At 25.4% G+C, this 21,989-nt stretch overlaps 1 protein-coding gene across 9 annotated transcripts; it reads right to left on the bottom strand.

Moving 5' to 3' along the window:
* Positions 1–6,428: 6,428 nt before the first annotated feature.
* On the bottom strand, positions 6,429–21,968 carry LOC113556241 (protein cereblon-like). Of its 9 annotated transcripts, none has more exons than XR_003405467.1 (14): positions 21,568–21,961; positions 19,959–20,106; positions 15,265–15,667; positions 13,116–13,180; positions 12,966–12,994; positions 11,539–11,741; positions 11,320–11,466; positions 10,432–10,551; positions 10,241–10,347; positions 9,573–9,724; positions 9,305–9,516; positions 9,003–9,237; positions 7,260–7,321; positions 6,429–7,190 (listed from the first exon to the last, which is right to left on the bottom strand). XR_003405467.1 is itself a non-coding variant. In XM_026961068.1 (14 exons), exons 3-13 carry the CDS (start codon positions 15,285–15,287, stop codon positions 7,313–7,315), a joined length of 1,308 nt encoding a protein of 435 aa, XP_026816869.1. In that variant the 5' UTR covers positions 15,288–15,667; positions 19,959–20,106; positions 21,568–21,961; the 3' UTR covers positions 6,430–7,190; positions 7,286–7,312. The 9 variants fall into 9 exon arrangements, 1 of the variants encoding a protein (XP_026816869.1); XR_003405461.1 differs by having other exon boundaries at positions 6,430–7,190; positions 12,966–13,000; XM_026961068.1 differs by having other exon boundaries at positions 6,430–7,190; positions 7,286–7,321; positions 12,966–13,000.
* Between the last annotated feature and the right edge of the window lie 21 nt (positions 21,969–21,989).

Below are 21,989 nucleotides of genomic sequence, written 5' to 3'. Positions count from 1 at the left end.
TTATAAAATTAATAATAAGTAGTTTGATACTGTGAAGATTCATTTATTATAATTCATTAATTATATCATTATAATTCATATTTATATACAAATAATAAGATATAGTAAACATTTAATGTATTAGTTATGTTAGTTAGATACTTATTTAGATATTATGAATGTCATTGATGCACAGAATTAAAAATATCTAATAATGTTTTAATAGTTTTTAATAGAAAATTATATTTAAATTTTAAATTTTAATAATTTATAATCAATATACATGAAAACAATATACATAAGCATTTATTTATTACTTGATGTAAAATATACTAATATTTGCTTAAATTAAATATGGGACAAATGATGAACAGAAAGAAATAAAATATTAACTTAGAAATTAAAGATATCGGTACCACATTTACCTATAAACAATCTATTCTTATTTTCAGATAACTTTCTTAGACGTTTATTTTAAGATAATCTAGATACCTAATAATAATGAGTAGATATATTTTATCCTGCTTAATACAAATAAGTTATATCATTAATTGTACCTATATTATTTCATAACTAGATTATTTTTGTTACCGACTTAGAACCAAATACCAGTAATCAGCATGTGCGAAATATAATTTTACATGATACAATCGCAATATTCAGGTTATGAAGATCAAAATGTATCTATCACTAAAATATTATCTACATTTTCATACCTATTATAATATTTAATACTTAATATGTTGAATTGTTTACATGAAATTGTTGGCCAACAATTGTATAATGCAGAAAACTTTTTAAAATTAAAATAAAAGCTTGTATAAACAGGTAAAAATTAACTTTTAAATTATAATAAAAGTAGTAAGTGTGTTAGTGTTACCAATTTGTTCATCTCATATAATATAAAATCAAAGTGCAACACAATTATTGAGGTTTAGGATACATACTATACTCATCCACACTGGTATATGGAAATGCTTAAAAACGTGTTTGAAATTTTAAATGTTGAAGACTAAAAACGAGTAAACGAGAAAATTTGAAATCATACTAGTATACTACAATAGTAAGTACTCACTAATCACCATTCGGCATTCACCAGGAAGTTAATTCTTTAGCTATGGTACTGACTACATGCCGCTGTTATTATCTATTGACACTAGTCTTATCAACGTGTGCATGATAAATTGATAATGATAACAGACAAAATAATATTAATATTAAATTATAAAATTTTAAAATAATTTTAATAAAATATAGTAATTATTCAAGGTTTATAGATTATACATGTTGCCTCATTTTGCATTTTTGAAATTTTGGAAGTGGGAGAAGCCACACCGTGACGTCACCCGAAGTATAAAATGTTTCGTTATTGCCATATAACTCGGGTAAAATGAACACGATTTTTAACTTTCCCAGGCTGCTACAGCTTCAATATTAATTTTTTAATTTGAAAAAAATCTAGTATAGGCTCACAGTATAAATGAATATATTTGCATAAAAAAAAAAATGAAATTTAACCACAACTTGGTTAAAAAAAATATAAAAAGTGGATGATCCACATCCAAGCCATCACATTGAGTTTCGGGCGACATGGAACAGTAAGGTTTTTTTAATGTTTTTAAGCATTTAACCTACCATACGTTTTACTAAGAACTCAAATAAGGTTTTTAAAAACATCTTAGTACATATGATGACCTAAAGAAGTTAATAGGTAACCTAAATATTAAATAAATAAAATACTTACATTCTCATTATTGTAACATAATTTTTTTACTTTCTCTAATAAAATTAAGTAGTTTAACATAGAAAAAAAATTGTAGCAATTGCTTTAACAATATATAAACATAAAAAAAATTATAGAGCATTTTTTTTAACAACATATAAACATTATAATCATAAAAAAATTATACATGTTTTTGTATGTTTCAAGTCACTTTTGTTTTAACACTAAAAAATAAATTCATTCTTAAAAAATTAGATTATGAATATTTTTAAATAATGTTTGGACTAGTTTGTAATAAAACTTTTATTAGAAAAAAAAATTAAAATTGAATATTTGGAAACAATATAAAAAATAACGTTTTTGAAAACCTTGATTAAAAGGACAAAAGCGTAATAATCAAAAACGTTAAAAAGACATAGATTTATTTTTGTATATTGAATAACGTTTTCAATGTTACAAAAAATTCATTACAAATGTAATGCAATTAATAACATTTAAAAAAAAAAAATAATTAAAATAGTTTTATTGTGTGAACAATAGCTGTCAAAATATTCATCTAGTGTCCGTTGAGTTAAGCCACCAATCACCACTATAACTTTTATATAATTTGTCTTGAATGTTTTCGTAGGTTTTTTTTATGTATAAAATTAGTCCATTTATTAGTAAAAAATTATCAGGCGATATAGTTTATTTAGTATAATAGTCTACTAATAATATTAGGAAGATTTAAAATATGTAATATTATTTTATTAAAAAGACGTATTTTGGTATTTTCTTCACATCATTTAATTTTCAAAATATTTTTAGGTATAATTTTTTTAAATTTTATTAATTGTATTAAATTTTAAAATAAATAATAATATATTATAGTACATTTTTTTAATAAAAAAATAAATCTGTCTTTTTTATCCGGTGGCCAACATTTATTTTAATTATAAATGCTGAAAATTTTTAGTTAATAAATTATATTCATCATTAAAATATTTCTACTTTTAAAAATTTCGGAGGAGGGAGGAGTCCGAACTCCGTGGATCCTCCTCAGATACGGTTTTGGATTCATCTGTAATATACCTATTCTAAATATCAACAAAAAAATAATTACACACATTATATAATATACATTTCTATTTAATTAAGTTATATTAAGTAATAACTATAATAGTCAAACTTTTTAGTTCAGTTCAAATAGTCAAATTACAATTTTGGATCAACAAAAAAATTTAAGTACGGGAGTAGCTGCTTATAATTTCTTTAACTATAACTGGATGTCTAGATACGATTTGTAAAATTTAAAAAAATAGTTAAATATATTATTATATGAGTGTCATTAAAACATGTTCAAAAGAATAACGAATAATAATGAATAATTACATATATAGCGTATTATTAAGTAATAAAATACATTATTCAATAATATTACATCGATATTTAATAATAAGCAGTAAATCAGTTAAGTATAATAAAAAATAATAGCATAAAAAACAAAAATACATACGTTCACATACATTTTTAATACGCTGCCGTAAATTTTATACTTCGGGTGACGTTAGTCGACAAGGAATGGTACGGGGTGATCGAAATATTTAGGGGACTATGAAGTAACCTGTATAATCTATAAGCCTTGGTAATATTAAAGTCTTATCAGTTGTCACCTTTCCTAATGAGTAAGTGAGTAAACTGTAAATAGATCTATTGTCAAATTCCCATAATAATCAAGTTAACCATAAAAAAAAATATAATACCTATTATACCTAGTACTTACTTATTTCTATATTACGAAGTCAGCGACTTCAGTCTACCTCAAAATTTCTACGATAAAAATAAGAAAAAAGTATTCTTTATAGGTCTACGATTGGAAACGAACGGCTTATTCAGTTTAAAATGAGTTTTAGAGGTTCAGTATATTATATATGGCATTAGAATCAAGCCTATAATAAGGCTTATAAGTTCATAGGCGTGCGCAGACCTGAATTTCGGGAGATGCCTACTATTTTTTCGGGCCCTTTTCTTAATTTGAGCCCTCTATTAACAAGATATAGTATTTGTACATAGTAATATTTTAATAAATTATAATGCCTGAATAAACATAACTTAAATTATATCACATATCAATCAGTAGTATTACTAGTAGCAAGTTATATAATATTTCATTAGATAGTTGGATCTAAAATCTATTTTCAAGATAATTGCAATATATTTTATTTATTATTTTTACTTTTGTAGTCAATAACATCTAGCTGTTATAATCATAATAAGTTTTACCACGAAAATTTAAAATACTTTAAGTTGTAATATTTTTTTTTATCCCAAAACATATTTTTTTTTACAACATATTTTAGCAAAAATATCATTTTTATTCTAGTAACATTAGTTGAAATACGGACCCATATATGCTATGAGACTTAAATTTTAGGGCCCCAATTATATGTCGGGAGGTGCCAGGCATACCCGGAACCCCCCGTGCGCACGCTTATATGTATAAGTTATAGCTATGATTATAATATAGGTTTTTCTCTACCAACAACTTTTTATAGTTAAGTATCAGTTTATTAGATAACATTTATCATGTCATTATATTTTATACAACTTTAAAAAAGGTAGGCAAGTGGGCAAGTATGGTGCCTGTGATAGCTGGATTAATTTAAAATTTAAATTTAATGATATTAAGTATCATTATCATTGTATACACATGAAAAACAATTCTGAGCAGTGACGGTCAGTCAGCTTATACCTAACCTAGCCTAACTAATCATCAAGTAGTTCCTATAATACTTCATGATATTATTTTTGTATAGCTTTTATATCAAGGTAATATTTATTCAATTTGTTGTGCCTATTACGTTAGATAATTAAGTTGATATATTTTTTCCGAAAATATTATATTTATTATAATATAAGTATTTAGTTATTACGATAATTAATAATATATATTTATACCATATTATTTCAACTTATATAACTCGAAATTTAATATTATCTTTCTGTAAAATATTATACAATTTTATATCAATAGTATATTATATTATTATTATATGCTAATTCCATTGTATATTTGTATAGGTATGCGAAAAACAATTTTGAGTTTATGTGGACTGTCAGCGTATAGAATATTTTATATTATATTTATATTGCTTGTTGACCTTTTTTTTATTAGTAATAACACGGTAAGTTAAACTAATTTTTTAAAAAAACATTGCATTAATTACATATTTGCAATTTGCATATCCTATGTGTCATTTTAGGTAGAATTTTAAAAATTTTATAAATGTTTAACTATAAACTACTTTTGTAAATTGTACCTAATAATTTTGTAAGAGTTTGAACTTTAAACGAATTAACGATTATGAATAAAATATTGTAAACAATAATTTCGAGATTATTTAATTTAAAGGTAAATGAACAACTTAAAGAAGGAACCTTTTTATATTCAATTGTCAAATAAATCATAATTTTAAATATCTATTATAAAATACCAACATCGTAAAATCAGTATATTCATCGCTTTTCTCGAAGTCTTAAATGAAAATTATCGAAATTTTGGAAAGTTAGAACTTGTTATTTACATTATTTTAAAAATTAATTTACGAAAAATAGAACGGGTTTAAAAAAATATTTTCTCGTATCAAACACCTACTATTTTTGTAGATGGTCAATATCACCTTACCACACAAAATAAAACTTTAAAATTAAAATTACTTTTTTGGAAAATTCTGACTAAAGTAGAAATAATTAATTTCCATAATATAAGTATTAAGAAGGCGTTATACCCGCATATAATGTTGTCTTTGCCTTACTAATGTAGATCATAGCAAATTTTCGTTCAGCAGAACACATTTTGTAATGTTAGCTTTAATAATTTAATATTAGAGTAAATTTACCTATTATCAAACTTAAAGGTAATAATGTTATCTAGGGCATATCAGGTTTTTATTGGTATTTTAATTTTTAAGTGAGTTACGAGCATTTCATAGTTTTAATATTTTACATAACCATAACTCACTTAAAAATTAAGATATCAATAAAAGCCTATGAGATTCCCTAGATAATAATATTATTACCTTTAAATTTGATAATAGGTAAATTTACTCTCATATTAAATTATTAAAGCTAACATTACAAAATGTGTTCTGCTGAACGAAAATTTGCTATGATCTACATTAATAAGACAAAGACAACACATGAGGGTATAACGTCTTCTTAATGTATTATAATGTGAAATTTTCGTAAATTGAAAAACCTTACCTACCTTATTACGTTTTGGAATTTGGATGGACTCAAAACAGTCAAAACCACAATTTATAATATGATGGAATGAAATCCGTGTTAAATGCTAATAATCAAAATAGTCAATTGGTATTGTTTTTAAAATAAAAAAAGTATTAAATAATGACCAGTGTTTATTTCAAGGGGGGTATTACCCCTATACTCTGTAATGGATGTGTTAAATTTGAATGCAATGATAGGTATCATTGTACACGAAGTCACGAAGAACGATTCTGAACGAAGATAATTTGTCAGTCTAGGATAATTAGTATAGGTATATTATTACCTAAATTTAATTTGTAATATATCTATATTTTACGCGATTCCATTAAAAAATTAAATTTCATACGCTCATACAATTTGAAAAATTTTAACTTTTGACCCCCCCCCCCAAGTATCAACTAGATTCGTTTTCATTTTTAAAAAGGAGTTGAAGTCACAAATCAAAGCACTATTACTACTCCAAAACCTGATGACTGATAACAGATACAAAAATAAAAATTAAATTAAAAATGAATAAATAAAAACATACATTAATGTAAAATCAATACATTCATCACTCCGTTCAGAATCTAAAAGAATAATACTGTCGACGAAACAAACAATCGTCTCATGTCAGTTGCCTTAAAAAACTATAATAATAGCATTATTCTATATGATTATAAATAATAATAACATGTACGTGTACATACAACGGCATCTTGGAACAATAACTGGAAACATGATAATAATATTCATAATACTATAACAAATTGTTTTGTACCCATCAGATACTTAGTGTCTTAGTAACAATAATGAAATAATATGTACATGATTGACAAATACAAATATATATACTTAATTCCTAACTAAAGGACCAGACACCCGTCGGTGTTTAATAGCACCGAACATCATCATTCTTCCCACTGGACATTGCTGAAAGAAAGATTTTAGGTGGTGCGCTACTTCATTATGATTGAAATTGAAGTCTGTTTATGTGGTGGAAGTCCAAAGTGTTTTCACGTGGGCGGTAGTAAAGAGAAAGATAAAATTTAGTGGAGCAGATAGGCCAGGTACTTGCAGGTTTTCGTCCTTTGAAAAATGTGTGGAAGGCCAGTAATATAGCTAGTAATAATAATTATTATTTACATTATATTATTGTGTTGGCGGACAGAAGTGGTGGTTGCCGGATGGTACTCTAAGGTTGCGAGTGGCAGTGGTGACACGAGATATTTGCGTGCGGCACCTATAATGAGTATAATATATAAATAAATTAACAATACCCGTAAAAGATACTGTCATCACTAAACGTTACCTCATAATATATTATATTTAACGTACCGCTATGAATTGGATTTTCTACTCATATTATGTATCCTAAAAATAAATATAGAAATCGATTACCTTACTTACAAGTAAAATCAGTTTAAGAATTTAACTAATTAATATATTAATTTGTTTATATTTTTTTATTAATTCATACTATAAGTTTAGTATCGAAAAAACAACTCCATCCATCACATAGAACCATTTTTTTTTTATTTATTCTATTTTATATCATTAAAATATAAATATTTTGGATATGAAATTGAAACAATAAAAACATTTTTATTAAAAAGACACTGCACCTGCATGTGTTGTCTACGTTTTACACACGTAAAATACAGCAACAGCTGTTTTGCGCGGGATAAAACCACTCGGGCTGTAGTGATAGTTAAGACTCCAAATTGATATACAATGTCAGGGGCGTATTTAGAAATGTCTTAAGAGGGGGGGCACAAACAAAAAGTTTAAATTTGCGTACATGGGGCGTAGAGTTGTAAATTTTTTCTTATAATAAAAATAAGTATAAAATAGGTGAATGGGGGAGGCACGGACCCCATGTGCCCCTCCCTTAAATACACCCCTGTATAATATAGCTAAGAACATTATCTGTGAAACATCGTTTTTATTTTTTTTAATATCACTTATGAGTTATGACTTAAAAAATTCTTATTGTTTCAAAATCCATTATTTTTTAACTCAAATAACTTTTTTTTTTAGTTATAATATCTAAAAAATAAAAACGATATTTCACAGGCAAAGTTTTCCTTTTTATGTAGTGAAAAATTCGTTTCTTAGTTATTTTTTCATATAGCCTTCTCAGTTCTTTCTCGCGCAAAATAGTTTTTGCTACGTTTTATATTTGTAATACAGAGACAACACGTGCAGGTTTAGCGTCCTCTTAAGGAGCTCGCAATATTTTTATTATCTTTAAGGGGTTTATACAAAAGTTTAAGAAACGCTAAGTAGTATATTAAGTAATTTGTAGCATTAACAATCGTTTAATTGTACACGAGTTTTTTTATTGTTGATGGCCCTCTTTTCGAAATTCTAGGAACGACAATGGTCAGTCGGTATTATATGTATTATCATTATTATGTACTTAAATCAGATATTTTAAATAATAATTATGAACTCAATAATAATTTAGTTAATTACATATTACAATATGTTAAATACAATATTCTAAATATACAAGAATATCTGGTTATAGTTTGTTTATTGTGTAATAACTAATAAACTAATATAATTAAGCATAATTTATTATGTTAATATGTTATTATAAAAACATAATTGTTGTTAAAATTTTATATTTTTTGATAGGTATAGTATGAATTGTGGTAAATATGAATAATTAAAAAAAAAAAAATATTTTGATACAAGAATAGGTAGTTAAAAATTACATTGATTAAGGCAGTAAAAAACGTTTAAAAGATTAATAATGTTATTCATATAAAAAAACTGTAATTTTATTAATTTCCCATATTTAACTTTTTATTAATATAAAATAATATAATGTGCTATTTGTTAATTTAATAATAATAAAAAAACTATTTAAGATTTAATAAACGAGCAGAATATTTAAAAATGTACCTATTTAAATTATACTCTTCTATACTAAGCATTGCTGAATTATGTATTTATATGTATGCATAGCAGCAAATATATATCTTTATGGTTCGGTTACATATAGTGTACTTGTAAAGAAAATTTAAAAAATGTCTCAAAATCTTACTAAAATGTCTCCATCACTGACGGACTCGAATATTATTTCTCTATCACTGTTTTCTTCGAGTGGCATTTCATCATTTAGAGAAGCTAAAGGCAATATGTAGGTTTCCATAGATGTTACGGTATGTGCAGATAACCCATAAAAAATTTTTGGCAATAGTGATGATTTATCAGTATTCACAAATTTCCAACCTACATAATTTGCACAGTTTGGACAAAAAATTGCAGAACTTGTATACCTATAAAAATCAATTATTACAATAATGAGTAATGACTAATAACAAAAAAATAATATATTTATTATACCCAAAGAACCAGATATCAGATGATATATTTTCAACTATTACCACGCTTAAACCATCTTCTAGGTCAGTAACTGTAACTAGGCCATTAATTACTCCCCAAGAGTCACAATAACTATCCACTAGTCCACTAAGAGATATTGAAAGCAATTGACTCATATTAGAAATTGGAAAATCACATCTAAGTCTAGCGCACTTAAATTTTTGCATTGATTGCTAGAATAAAAGAGTAATAAGCCATTTTAGTTACTTTAATTCCTACCATTTCTTACATTTTGTTTTAAATACTGTAGTTCATATTGAAGTCGTAGGTTTGTTGACTCAATACCAAGCAATTCATTTACTTCTTCTTGAGTGAATAAACCAAGTTTTGTCACTTGGAATGAAAATATACTTGGAACATTTGAGAACTTTATACCTTTATCTTTAAAATATAAAACATTAAAAAATTTAAATATCAGTTACATAACATATGTACCAGATAGATAAAAATTGAATTCAGGGCGAGTAGTTTTTGAGTTATAAATATTTAAAGTTTAGACAAGTGGAGTAGTGAACAAAAATTTTGCAAGGTAACCCCATACCACTCCATTCCGCACATCTAAACTTAAAATACTTATAACTCATAAACTACTCGCCTAAATTTGATTTTGATGTAAAAAAAATACTCAGAAAATAATTCTGCTTTGGAATATGAAATTAAAACTCTATGTTGTCATTCAAAAAAGTACAAACTTAAAAAAAATAAAAGAACAAAAAATATTTAAAAATATAATTTTTTAATAAAAACGTTATTTTTTTAACAACTTAAAACTATGTAAAAAAAATGTTTTCAAAAACATAAATACTTTTTAAAATAATGAGTGTTTTATGATAAAAGAATCGTCCTGTACAAATAGATTTTATCATATTAATAAATTATTCAATAATTAAGCCTTACACAATAATTTAACTTTTTTGATAATGCGAGATACTAATTCATCAACATCAAATTGCTTATAAACCCAAGCTGGCCACTGACTTTGCCACATGCCTTTCTTATGGAACCTAAAAAATACAAATGCATACTAAATATTAATATGTTAATTTGGTATAATTCATATTTTATTCAATAGTGTGTAAATTTATTACATTTCACCCGGACTTAAATTATATTTCTTTGGACGTAAACACAGTTCATTGTACGGATGTTGTTTTATTGTAATATTTTGTATAAATTTGATTCGAGCCAAAGCAAGTGTTTCATTATCACTAAAAAAAAAAAATTTAAAAATTTAAATACACTAAATAATTAAATTTATAATCTAATCCAAATAACAATAAGCTATTTCACACTTCTCAATTGATTTATAGTTATGTTATGTTGTTGTTTTACTTGTTTATAGTTTTAGTCTCTGTCCCTTTATTTATTTTTCTTTCGACCACAGTATAGATATGTTAAAGTAAACAAATCAATTCATTTTTTTAATATATTATTAAATAACTAAAACAGAATAATCCCAAGAAGCTATTTTTTTTTCTGTATTAATTTCAGTCTAAATGTTTTTCAATTGTAATATTTTCAACTTAGATGTACCTACTAACAATATTCTTTAACTAAAAGAAAATTAATTTTTGAGTAACTGTATTGATTACTATTAAAAGGTAATATAATTTTAATAAATAAATTAAGTAAATAATATTTATTTTGATACCTATTATACATTTATACTACAGTAATATCTCGATAAGACGGAAATTCGGTGAAACGGAAACCCTGATATTACAGAAAATTTCTTTGGTGCTTTTTTCAAATTTCATTTTTTTGAACCCGTCAAAACAGAAACCCCGTTAACACGGAATAATTGCATGGTCCCAAGCGATTTCGTCTTATTGAGGTTTTATGTATTTGAATCTCCATTAAAATACATATCTCTACACACAAATAGTTTGTAGTAGTTTCAACTGTGGTCTGAAAACATACTATATAACTTACACAACTAAATATTTTTTAAATAATTAACAATTATTATTAATTACCTATCAGGAAATGATTTGACATGTAAAAGTTGAAATAGCTGTAAGCCCTTAACTTTAATTTCATATGTTTCTGGTGTAGTAGCTTCCATGACTTTAGAATGGTCACAAATTGCAGCTAGTGTACCATATGTACACATATTTTCGTTACTGAAACAGATATTGTTATTACATTATTATAAATAAGTGAATAAGTATAACTTATTATATGATATAGTTTACATTTTGTGGCAAATTCCAAATGGACGATTACTGGTCACGACATAATGTAATATAAATTTAATATCCAAAGAATTAGCAATAATTGGCGCAATTTCTCCAGGCATCAAATTTAATTTTATAAAAAGAAGTGGTACTGTATTAACAATAACACCTGATTTATAATTTATGCATCCAGTAATATTTTGAAGTTCATTTCCCAAATACTAAACAATACACAATAAATTATAGTATTATAAAATATCATTATGTTGATTGTTTATTAGATTAAACATAATACATAGCTGTTCAATTAATTAAAATACATTAACATGTTAGGCCAAATGTAATTTTTTAAATAACACGTTCGTAATATATGATATTAGTAAGTATAAACTTGTAGCTTTACTAAAAAATTTCTTGCTAAAAAATCTTAAAAACTGAATAATTTAAATATTGAAATTTGACTTGTACATAGAAAATTAAACTTATAGAATCATAACACTTCTAATTTAATTATAGTGTAGATCAAGTTACATTACACTGAATAAATAAAGCACATTATGCCAATAATTGAAATTATTTAGCGTAAATTGTGAATACTGTTAAATAAAAACCATTGAGGCATTAACATTTTACACAGTAAACATATTATTAATAAGAAGCATAAACTAAGATATGTTAGTTTGTGATAGAAAGAAGTATTACATAGAGGATAAAAATAATATATGATTAATTTATGAAGGGTTGAAACACATGTAAAACCTCAGAAAATAATGGCACAGAATATAGGATTTTAGAATATGTTTAGATAATTTAATACTAAAACACCAAGTGTCGCAAAAAGTGGATAAGTGTAAACTTTTAAAATTTTGTAATAAAATTAAAAATTTGTACAACTCCATATTTTTGTTTATTTACACATTGACATTTTTTGAATAACATCGACTAAATTGCAAATAAAAAAATAAATTAGAATTTTATACTAAGGTGTAGAAATAAAATTATAAAAATTTTCACTTTGACTACTTTTGGCTTTTACTTCAGTCTGTTTGAATATATTTGTGCTGTCTTAAGAAAATAACTTAGTGGTAGATGATTTAGTAGAGCATTTGTTTTTGTATAGCTCATCAACTTCAATATAGCTAAGATTGGCTGACTATGAAGAATGGCATAGTTGGATAAACTATTTTTTTATGTGATGTATCATCATCTTAAAACGGCACAAGAGTATAATTATAATTTTAAAATATTAAACTACCGCTAAATAAACAGAAATACCAGTATAATTTTTTTACCTATTAGTTGCTTTTCATCATAATAATAAAACATTTCTAAAAGAAGCTGGATATTTAATACATTTTAGAAACATTTTGAGCTTGTAACATTATAATTTATTATTTTTTAATTTTTTTACCGTTTAGAATCATACAAAATGAAAGTTAAATTACCTGATATGGTACTTGTAGACTTTGAAGTGCTGAGGCTAAATGTAATTATAAATATGAATTATTTTATTAATTTTTTAAAAAAAAATTAAATGCATAAAGTAAATAATTATATGTTAGAATAATATCAGAATAAATATATTTTATACTTACAAATACCACTATTTCCTACAGCTGGAATAGGACTTGGATGAAATTCATTTTCATGTAAGTTTATTCTAGAATGAAGATTTGAATTAAATTCAATACAATTACCAATTAATTTTTGTTAGGCAATTGATAAAATGTTTTTATAACAAAATTATATTTTTAGCATTAATTAAAACAGAGAATGAAAGTTTTATAGTTTATTAGATTATGTTAATAATGTTAATAATGAGGTTAACAAATTATGCCTTTATAAATATTGATACCGATAAACATAGGGAGATATGTTTATAATTTGACATTTTGGCTGATACTTAAAAACATTTTTTTTTTGTGGAGCGTAGGAAAAGACAACTCTTTTTGAGTGACTTCTTGGACAATTACACTTGACCAGTATTTCAAAACAGTTCTAGACCCGCAGATGCTCAATGCTTACAGTTCTTAAATGTTCCACCATTTATTTTATAATAGTGGATTTATTAAACTTTAAATTGATATAACTTTAACAAATCCCTAATTTAGGTTTAAGACCTCATTGATGGATCAAAATGAATTGGAATGAGTCAAAATTATCCTTTATTTATTTCATAATAAAAGTCAGCGTATTCTATAATCTCATTATACAGCAAAACAGTATCAATATTTAAATAAAACTATTAAAACAGTAAATGATTTGATAATATTCCTAAATAATAAATATTAATGAGCATGATGTGGTATAGTATTTGTCAGCAGTAACTGAATAATGCTGTGGTCAAACAACATTTAGTGTTGCTAGCTCTAGGATGGTTGACCCATGAGTTCTTACTGATGAAACCATATTATGTTCTACACAGTGGTGTAGCTAGGATTGTCTTAAGAGGGGAGGGGTGTTAATAATAAAAATTAAATATTATATATAATACGTACAAACAGAGTTGGGCAAGATACTAAAAAAAAGTATCATGATACGTGCATTTAGTGTATCTAGATACAAAATACATGTATCTTTATGCTTTGATACATAATACTTTTATATTTCCAATTTAATTTTATTAACTATTAAATGTAAAAGATCTATACAGTATACAGTATACAGTATACACTATACTGTCCATACTCTATACTCTATAATAGTTTAGCATTATAGCCTATAGCATATAGATGCAATAAAGTTATAAATATTGAATAATACAATAAGTCAATACACATTATAAAATTATATTACTAATAAATCACTATATGTATTATGTAAATATATACCAAAAATCAAAATTAATAACATTTTACATACAAATTACAACTTAATTTTACTTAATATGTAATTAAGATTATGTATCACGATACAAGATACAATTGTATATTTGATACTGCTCAACCCTGCGTACAAACTATAACTTTTATTTTAATTAATTAATATGTATACATTATGTCGGTATTTTATGGTCCATTTTTATTGTTAGTGTTTTGAATATGTAATATTATAATAATGTATATTATATATTGTATATTGTAATATATAAGTAATACATGATACGGCTCAAGGAGGGTGTCATATCTCCCAAACCCCCCTTGTATATGCCACTGATCCTACATAGGAGAAAATGTGTTCTAAGAACTTATTATAACAAAAAAAATCAGATAGATAATAGCCATTGTTGCTAAAATTAATATAAATAAATGTAAAATCATAAGATTTTTTTTTAAGGAAAAAAATTATAATTTTTAGAATCTTAAGTTTAAATTACAAAATTATTGTTTACGTAAATTGTAACAGCTGAATTAATAAGCTGGATACATGGAGTTAAGAACAGAATTTTTAAAAATTTATGTAAATTTTTTTAAGTGATTATGTATTTACGATTATTTCTATTATCATGATTCACAAGAGATAAAAAAAAGATGATATTTTTTTACTCTATATTTAGTCAGAAACATAAGTGAAATATTTACCATTTAATATTAAATGAAAAAGCAATCTTTTGAATGCTATAGCCCCTAAAAAACCTTCAAAATAAGAGTAAATCTCGCTCTGAGAAAAAATACACAAAACCACAGTTTAGATCATTAATAGTGCTGAGTCGACAAAAATTGTCACACACAAACACTAAACACGAATACAACAGAAAAAATTAATCTTGGACTTATGACTTAAGATAAGTAAAATAATACTCACCTGTTATCATTGGGATCGGACATGTTGACAGCGACCACCAAACAACGGAAAGAAACTACTGCCAGCGTCTAGCTAATATTTAAAATGTTAACAGGTGTCAATTAATAAAATATTATTATTGTCGTCGTGTACACTGTTACTGGAGAATATCAACATTCATAAACTCAATAGACAACAATCGATTTAAGTATAAATTAAATACCAAGTGATAACAAATAATAAACGAGTTCAACAATAATATGAAGCAACCATTAGTCAAAAATACAGACTAAGATGAAGTGGATTTGAATCAACATTGAAACGAGTAATTAATTACTCGAATCGAGCCCGACGTCGAGTGTCTATTGCCACGGTGGGGGTTGGTGGGACGATTTACGTGCATCGAAGACAGATCTAGCGCTACCTGTGGAAGTACAAATATTCATAAAACACATTTACGATATACAATTACAATTCTTATAGGATATGAAATAAATTAAAAGTGTTTTTCTTAATTACTTACATTTAAATTTAAAAGATAAAAGATAAAAAAATAGTAATATTTTACCAAATAGATGGCGTTACATGGCTTTTGCTGTTTACTAATTTGATTGGATTGACGACGAAGGAAAAGGATGCATATTTCGTAGCCGGCCTCCCGCAACCACCCACCACATCGCTTATACTTTTCCAACCTCCTTTTCAAAAGTCAATAACAACAAACGCGCCAAAGAATATTACATAATCAAATACATACTATTGATTACTATAAATTATAGTGTATAGGCACTATATGATATTACTTTCACGGCTGCGCATAGCGCGTACGACTTCTCTATTGTACTGTAACCACTGGCTGTATTTCAGATATAGTGATTTCTGACAGTATTATCGATTTGGAACTTCAGCTGTTTACTCATAGCAAAATGGATATAAATATTATCTATTTTTTTCATGTGTTTACCGCACGGACTAAGATTAATTTTAGTCCGTGGTTTACCGGCATAAAGTCTGACAGCCAGTGACCAAACGACATATAGTAATATATTGAATTTTATTTTGCTATAGTCCTATAGACAAGGTAAATATTATATAAAGTGGGCCGAAAAATTACACCTGTTGTATTTCTAACTACAATCGGGGATAGTAATAGGGTTCTATCCTCCGGGTAGTCTTGGGCAACCTAACCTGGGTAATGGTGGCTATTTCTACGTTCATATATTCTGTTATTGCGATAGTTGTTGTGGTGGGATATTCCCCGTCTACCGCCCATTATTTGTACGTGGATAGGGTGGATATAGCAGGGTGCCTATCTCAATTACTTCCCTTCTATAATCAGCCCAACGAGAGATTATAACTGGGCGTGGTATAATAAAACAATAAGAATTCTGAAAACAGATATGAATTTTTTATTAAGTCAATTTGAGATCGACTTTCTCATATTATTGATTTTTAATTACTGTTTTTTAATAATGTTTTAGGATTTTGAGGGATAATATTAAAATGCTGTATAGAAATAGTTGTAACTTATGACCATACACTGATTCCTACTATGTATCTAAGTAGATTATAGAATATTAACTTATCCGACAATAGGCGGAAGTAGAGAGCCTGAGGGATTTATCCCCTTCCCCAAATATTGTAATGCCTCACCCCCCCCCCAAAATATATCGTGTTTTATGTGAAAATACTGACAATATATGATATAGATTCAGTAATTGAACAGTCATTGTCAGATAGATTGATATAGCGGCGGCGGCGGCGCTTTTTAAAAGGTGAAGCCCAAACTGGTCGCGGTGGATAGATGACATTATTATTTTATTATTATTGACTATGGTTTTTTAAACGAAAAACTAGCTGAACCAAGAGCTTACTAAGATAGTGAACATGGCTAAATTATCTGACTCGACATTATCACTGAAGTACGGTCGCCATTTGTGACATTGGCAATGTTTACACCACGGTTTTAGATTAAGGTCTATGCCTACAAGTGGGGTTTACACCATAGGGCATAGATAATAGACCTATTAACAATTTTTTTTTTAAAGACAAATCATTATTCCAATATTTGATGAGATATAATATTTTTATTGATAATAAATTATAGTAACTTTGAATGAACTTAATTTTTATTAAGACACATTAATGTTGACTTAACAGTTGCAAGTTACAACTTATCAAGGACGCCCATTAGGGGGTGCAAGGGGGTGATATGTCACTCCCCTAGTATAGATAAATTATTGTTATTTTTTTGTTATGAATAACAAATTAATTTTTTTGATGATAATATTACGAACATTTACTTATAATTATGATTGTCACCCCCTAGATTTTGACAGATAGGCGCTCTTGTAACTTATGACTATAAATTTTAAATTACCAAGTTATAGTTATAATTTGGCATTCAGCTACCATTTACAAATAATATGAATGTCAAAAAATGTCTCAACATTAAGATTTTTTTCAAAAAAATGAATTTTGTTTAGTTATTTAATTATTTTGTTTATATAAGATAATATATTAAATAATATGTTATTGTAAAATATTTTATATCTTAAGAGAATAAGAGAAGACAATTAATACAAAAATAGGAATTTGAAAGAATTATTTGTGTTATAAAATGTTGGTAATATTTAGTAGTTTATCTATAGAACTGTGGGGGGTTGTGGGGCCGGAGCCCCCACGGGTCTCTGATCAATCCATAGTGAAAATCCTAACCGAACTAAAATCGTACGTACTCTAAAGGTATGATTCCCTATACTCCTACTTTTTCACAAATCTCAATTGCTCAATAGAAAAATCACCAAAACAAAATTTCTTGCCAATTTTTTTTATAAAAATATAATTGACTACTAAACCAATACTATTAAAAAACTTTTACAAATTGAAATCGGGACTTAAGAAGGGGTCGTCAATCTAAAAAAATAGTATACAACATTACAAGATACATGATCTTGTATATTAAATGTTCTTGTATAAAAAAAATGCAAATAAATAAATAGGTATATGTCAATCACTAGTATTTTAAAGTTACAAATGTAACTCACTTGTTGGAAAAAATTTTCGACCCCTAATCTATATAACTACATAATATGCATAGGTCCTCGGAAGATTCATTAAGGACCAATATTGTAGGATTTAGATTTTCCTGTCATTTGTTTGAAATCGTAATAAATCAAGCTATTGAATAAAAATAATTTTGTATGGGAGAAAAAGCCCCCTAAGTTTCTGATTATTCCTCTCAAAGGTTATGTACCTACATTTTTGTATTTTTATTCACAAATTAATATACTATTTAAAGAGCATAACAACACATTTTTTTTTAATTTACAATTTAAAATATTATTTAATAAAACAGTTAAAGTTATTTCTTCTACATCAGTTTTTTTATTTTATTGTTTATTTTTGTATTTGTAGTAATATTATTGCAATACTGTACAATACATTAATACATTTTAATTTATTTGTTCATATTTGTATTGAGCATGTATAAATAGCGTACTACATGTTAAACGCAGGCCGATTTTTATTTTTTTTGTTTTTACAATACATAAACAAGATTATTTTTAACTAAATAGGAAGTTATTATATTAAGAACATCTATGCTTTATATATATATATATGAAATAATGAGTTTATTTATTAATATTAATTTAATAATTCAATAATAGATAATATTATATTGATATAATATAAAAAAATTTAAATTAAAAAATGGAATAATAATACTTTTAAAACAATGATAAATTAAAAATGTATACAAATGTTTATAATGTTAAAAATTATGGTTTCTGTGATTCCTAAAATTTTGCTATATCTTTTAATATGGTGTCAAACAGATCACTATTGTTTAGTTTTGATTGCCACTTAAATTCCACCATATAAGAGGCTAAAATTTTCTGTCAGCACATCTATGTTTTTTGTTGCCCCATTTGGCCGAACCCCACATTCTTTCAACATTTTGTGTGTGGATTCCTGAGTTAGGGTCCACAAAATTATACCTATGGTTAACTTGATTGTCCTTATTATATTGAAATCTATGTTGTATCAAATTAGCATAAACTTTCCAGCTGTCAGAAAAAATTGTAGAACTATAACTAATATATCGGTTAATGATAGGTATCAATGTATCTATTTATTGTTATATGGATGGCGGAGCTATAACAAACCAGTACCAGAATAACTTGAAGCTGTCAATAATTAATTGATCATTATACCTTTTTCAAGTAGCTCAGTCATTAAATTTTACATTATGCATATTATGTGTATAGTTAATGTTATACAGAACGTTTTAATATTTTTTTAATTTAATATAATTTATATAAATAGTTACAATCATTGATTTATTTACTAATGAGATTTTATAGAAAAAAATACTTCATGGGAACAAACATGACAATGAAAACATTGCGATCAACAAATTAAACTAATTTTTACCAATTATGGTCAATTTTGACTATTCTCCTCTCTCTATATAAATAGTATTATTATGAACATTGTAATTGTATCTCCAAGCTATTTTATTTAAATTACATTTTTAATTATGTTATTTAAAATATAACACATTGTCCATCACTCAACAAAATAAATTATTAATTATAAATCTTGAAATTATTATCAACTAAAGAAACCTATCAAAATAAATAAGTAAGTAATTATTTTACTCTTAAAATTAAATTAATTACTCTTTAATAATACCAATTTAAATTATTTACAATTTAAGATCTGAGATCTTCATCAATCAAATCATTACTGTGTAAATATCCACAAAATCTTTTAGATTATTATCTGCATTTTATTGAGTAAGAATATTATTATTAATTTCAATTCAATTGTTGTTATGCACATCAGGATTTATAACATCTAAAAAATACAACACAACATAAATAAAAATATATTAAATATAATAAATTCAATAGAAATTCAATCATATTCTGTTCAATTAACACTTCTTGTATATGTTAATTAAAACTTAAATGTTAATTATAATATTTATATTTTGTAATATTTTAAAATGCTGATTATAAAAGTGATAAACTGATATTATTTTCTTCTTTGTACCACTCGTCTGTTTAGAAATGAGTTTAGTGAACTCAAAGCTTACATAAAAAAAAATGAACATAATATTTATCTTGTGTTTGTTTTAAGAAGTATTCACAATACTACCTTTTTGTTGATAATTAATTATTAAAATTTGACATTTACCTAGCTACTCCTCAAACCCTTAAAAATTATGATAATATTACACCTGTACTCATATTTATAATTGTCATCATTGTGTAAATTTACAAGACATTCAATTATGTCATAAATAACTCTCAAAATTTGTTCTCTAATATCAGTCATACTTTTGAATATTATGTTCCTTAGCCAATTTCTTTATCTTTCAACCTGTATTCATAGAACAAAATTTATTTATTTGTAATTACATTATTTAAATATTAGTTTTTACAGTTATTATTCAAAACTGACGAGTAGGTAATAATAATTATAATAATAGCTTTTTTAAATTATAAATTACATTTATAACGTGATATCTTAAGATACTACATAAATTGCTAAATACTATGGCCAATACTTTAAAAATATCGCTTTTTTTTATTAATACCGCAAAACAGAACTTTTTTTTAATTTCAACTAGAATTATTGCCTTAAATGTCTATCAGACTAACTTAGAATCATTGAAACAAATGAAATAGTGCATTGATTGAATGAAGAAGTAACATACCATTTTAAACTGATAAAATACAACCCAAAAAATCAAACTTATCAATCTTAGAAAATAAAATTAAAGACTTGAAACAGATAATAAAAACTATCCCTAAATAATCATTACAATCATTTACAAGTTTCTGATTTATATAAAATAGATAATAGTTAAAACTGTAATCAATTAAATATTAACGGGTCAATTCATAATTAGCATTATATTATTATTAAAACCACGACTAAAAATGTTTAATCGTGATTAAAACCTTGGATCATATAGTCTTAAGATTGAAACTGTACAGAATTAATAAGTAACAACAGGAAAATTTACATTAGATATAGGTAGTAGTGTAGTACCTACATAAGTATGTGAGAGAATATGCTAAGGTAAAAATTTTTTATAATATTATATTAATGACAGTAGCCATGATATGATAGTAATAATAGTGTTATAATATTTTTATTTATTTATTTTATTTTATTATATATAACAGGCACAATATACTGATAATAAGTAACAAGTAACAAATTAACAAAATAAAATCCATGAAAAAGTAAATAATAAATGAATTAGAAAAATACTTTTGAAATCATATAAAATTTAAACATACTTACACGTCTTCAAATTACCCTAAAAACTCGTTGAAAGAATATTAACAATTTATAGTCATAATGTATAAATAATGCTAAGTTATCAGCTCATTTATTTTCTTATATCGTAGTAAAAGCCTTAACTTTATATGAGGAACAAAAGTATAATGATAACTACAATTGGAAAGATTCAACTAATATTAATTATAATCAATAACATAATTTAATGGAATTTAATGAAGGTTGATCAATTTATTGCTGCTTGTTAATAAATATCCACAACTGACTGAAGTACATACTCAACAATCAGTAGTTATATGTGAATGTTGGATAGTAGAAATAAATAAATATTAAAGGAAAAGCGTTTTAGTAATAAGTTCACATATTTCATTTTAAGACTTTTAAGAATTAAAAACTAATGAAGGACGTACAATGTAAACAATAAT

This window comes from Rhopalosiphum maidis, chromosome 3, assembly GCF_003676215.2.
Source record: "Rhopalosiphum maidis isolate BTI-1 chromosome 3, ASM367621v3, whole genome shotgun sequence".
Lineage (NCBI taxonomy): Eukaryota > Metazoa > Arthropoda > Insecta > Hemiptera > Aphididae > Rhopalosiphum > Rhopalosiphum maidis.
The sequence above is the reverse complement of the archived record's forward strand: the minus strand, read 5'-3'. Positions and strand labels throughout refer to the sequence as shown.

What these genes read in the sequence shown, in the direction of transcription:
- LOC113556241 (XM_026961068.1), bottom strand. Translation starts at nt 15,287, where the DNA reads ATGTCCGATCCCAATGATAACAG. An exon ending in GTCTACAAGTACCATATCAG is followed by an intron (nt 11,742 to 12,965) that starts GTAATTTAACTT and finishes TGTATTGTTTAG; the next exon opens with TATTTGGGAAATGAACTTCA. An exon ending in AATTTAAGTCCGGGTGAAAT is followed by an intron (nt 10,348 to 10,431) that starts GTAATAAATTTA and finishes TGTATTTTTTAG; the next exon opens with GTTCCATAAGAAAGGCATGT.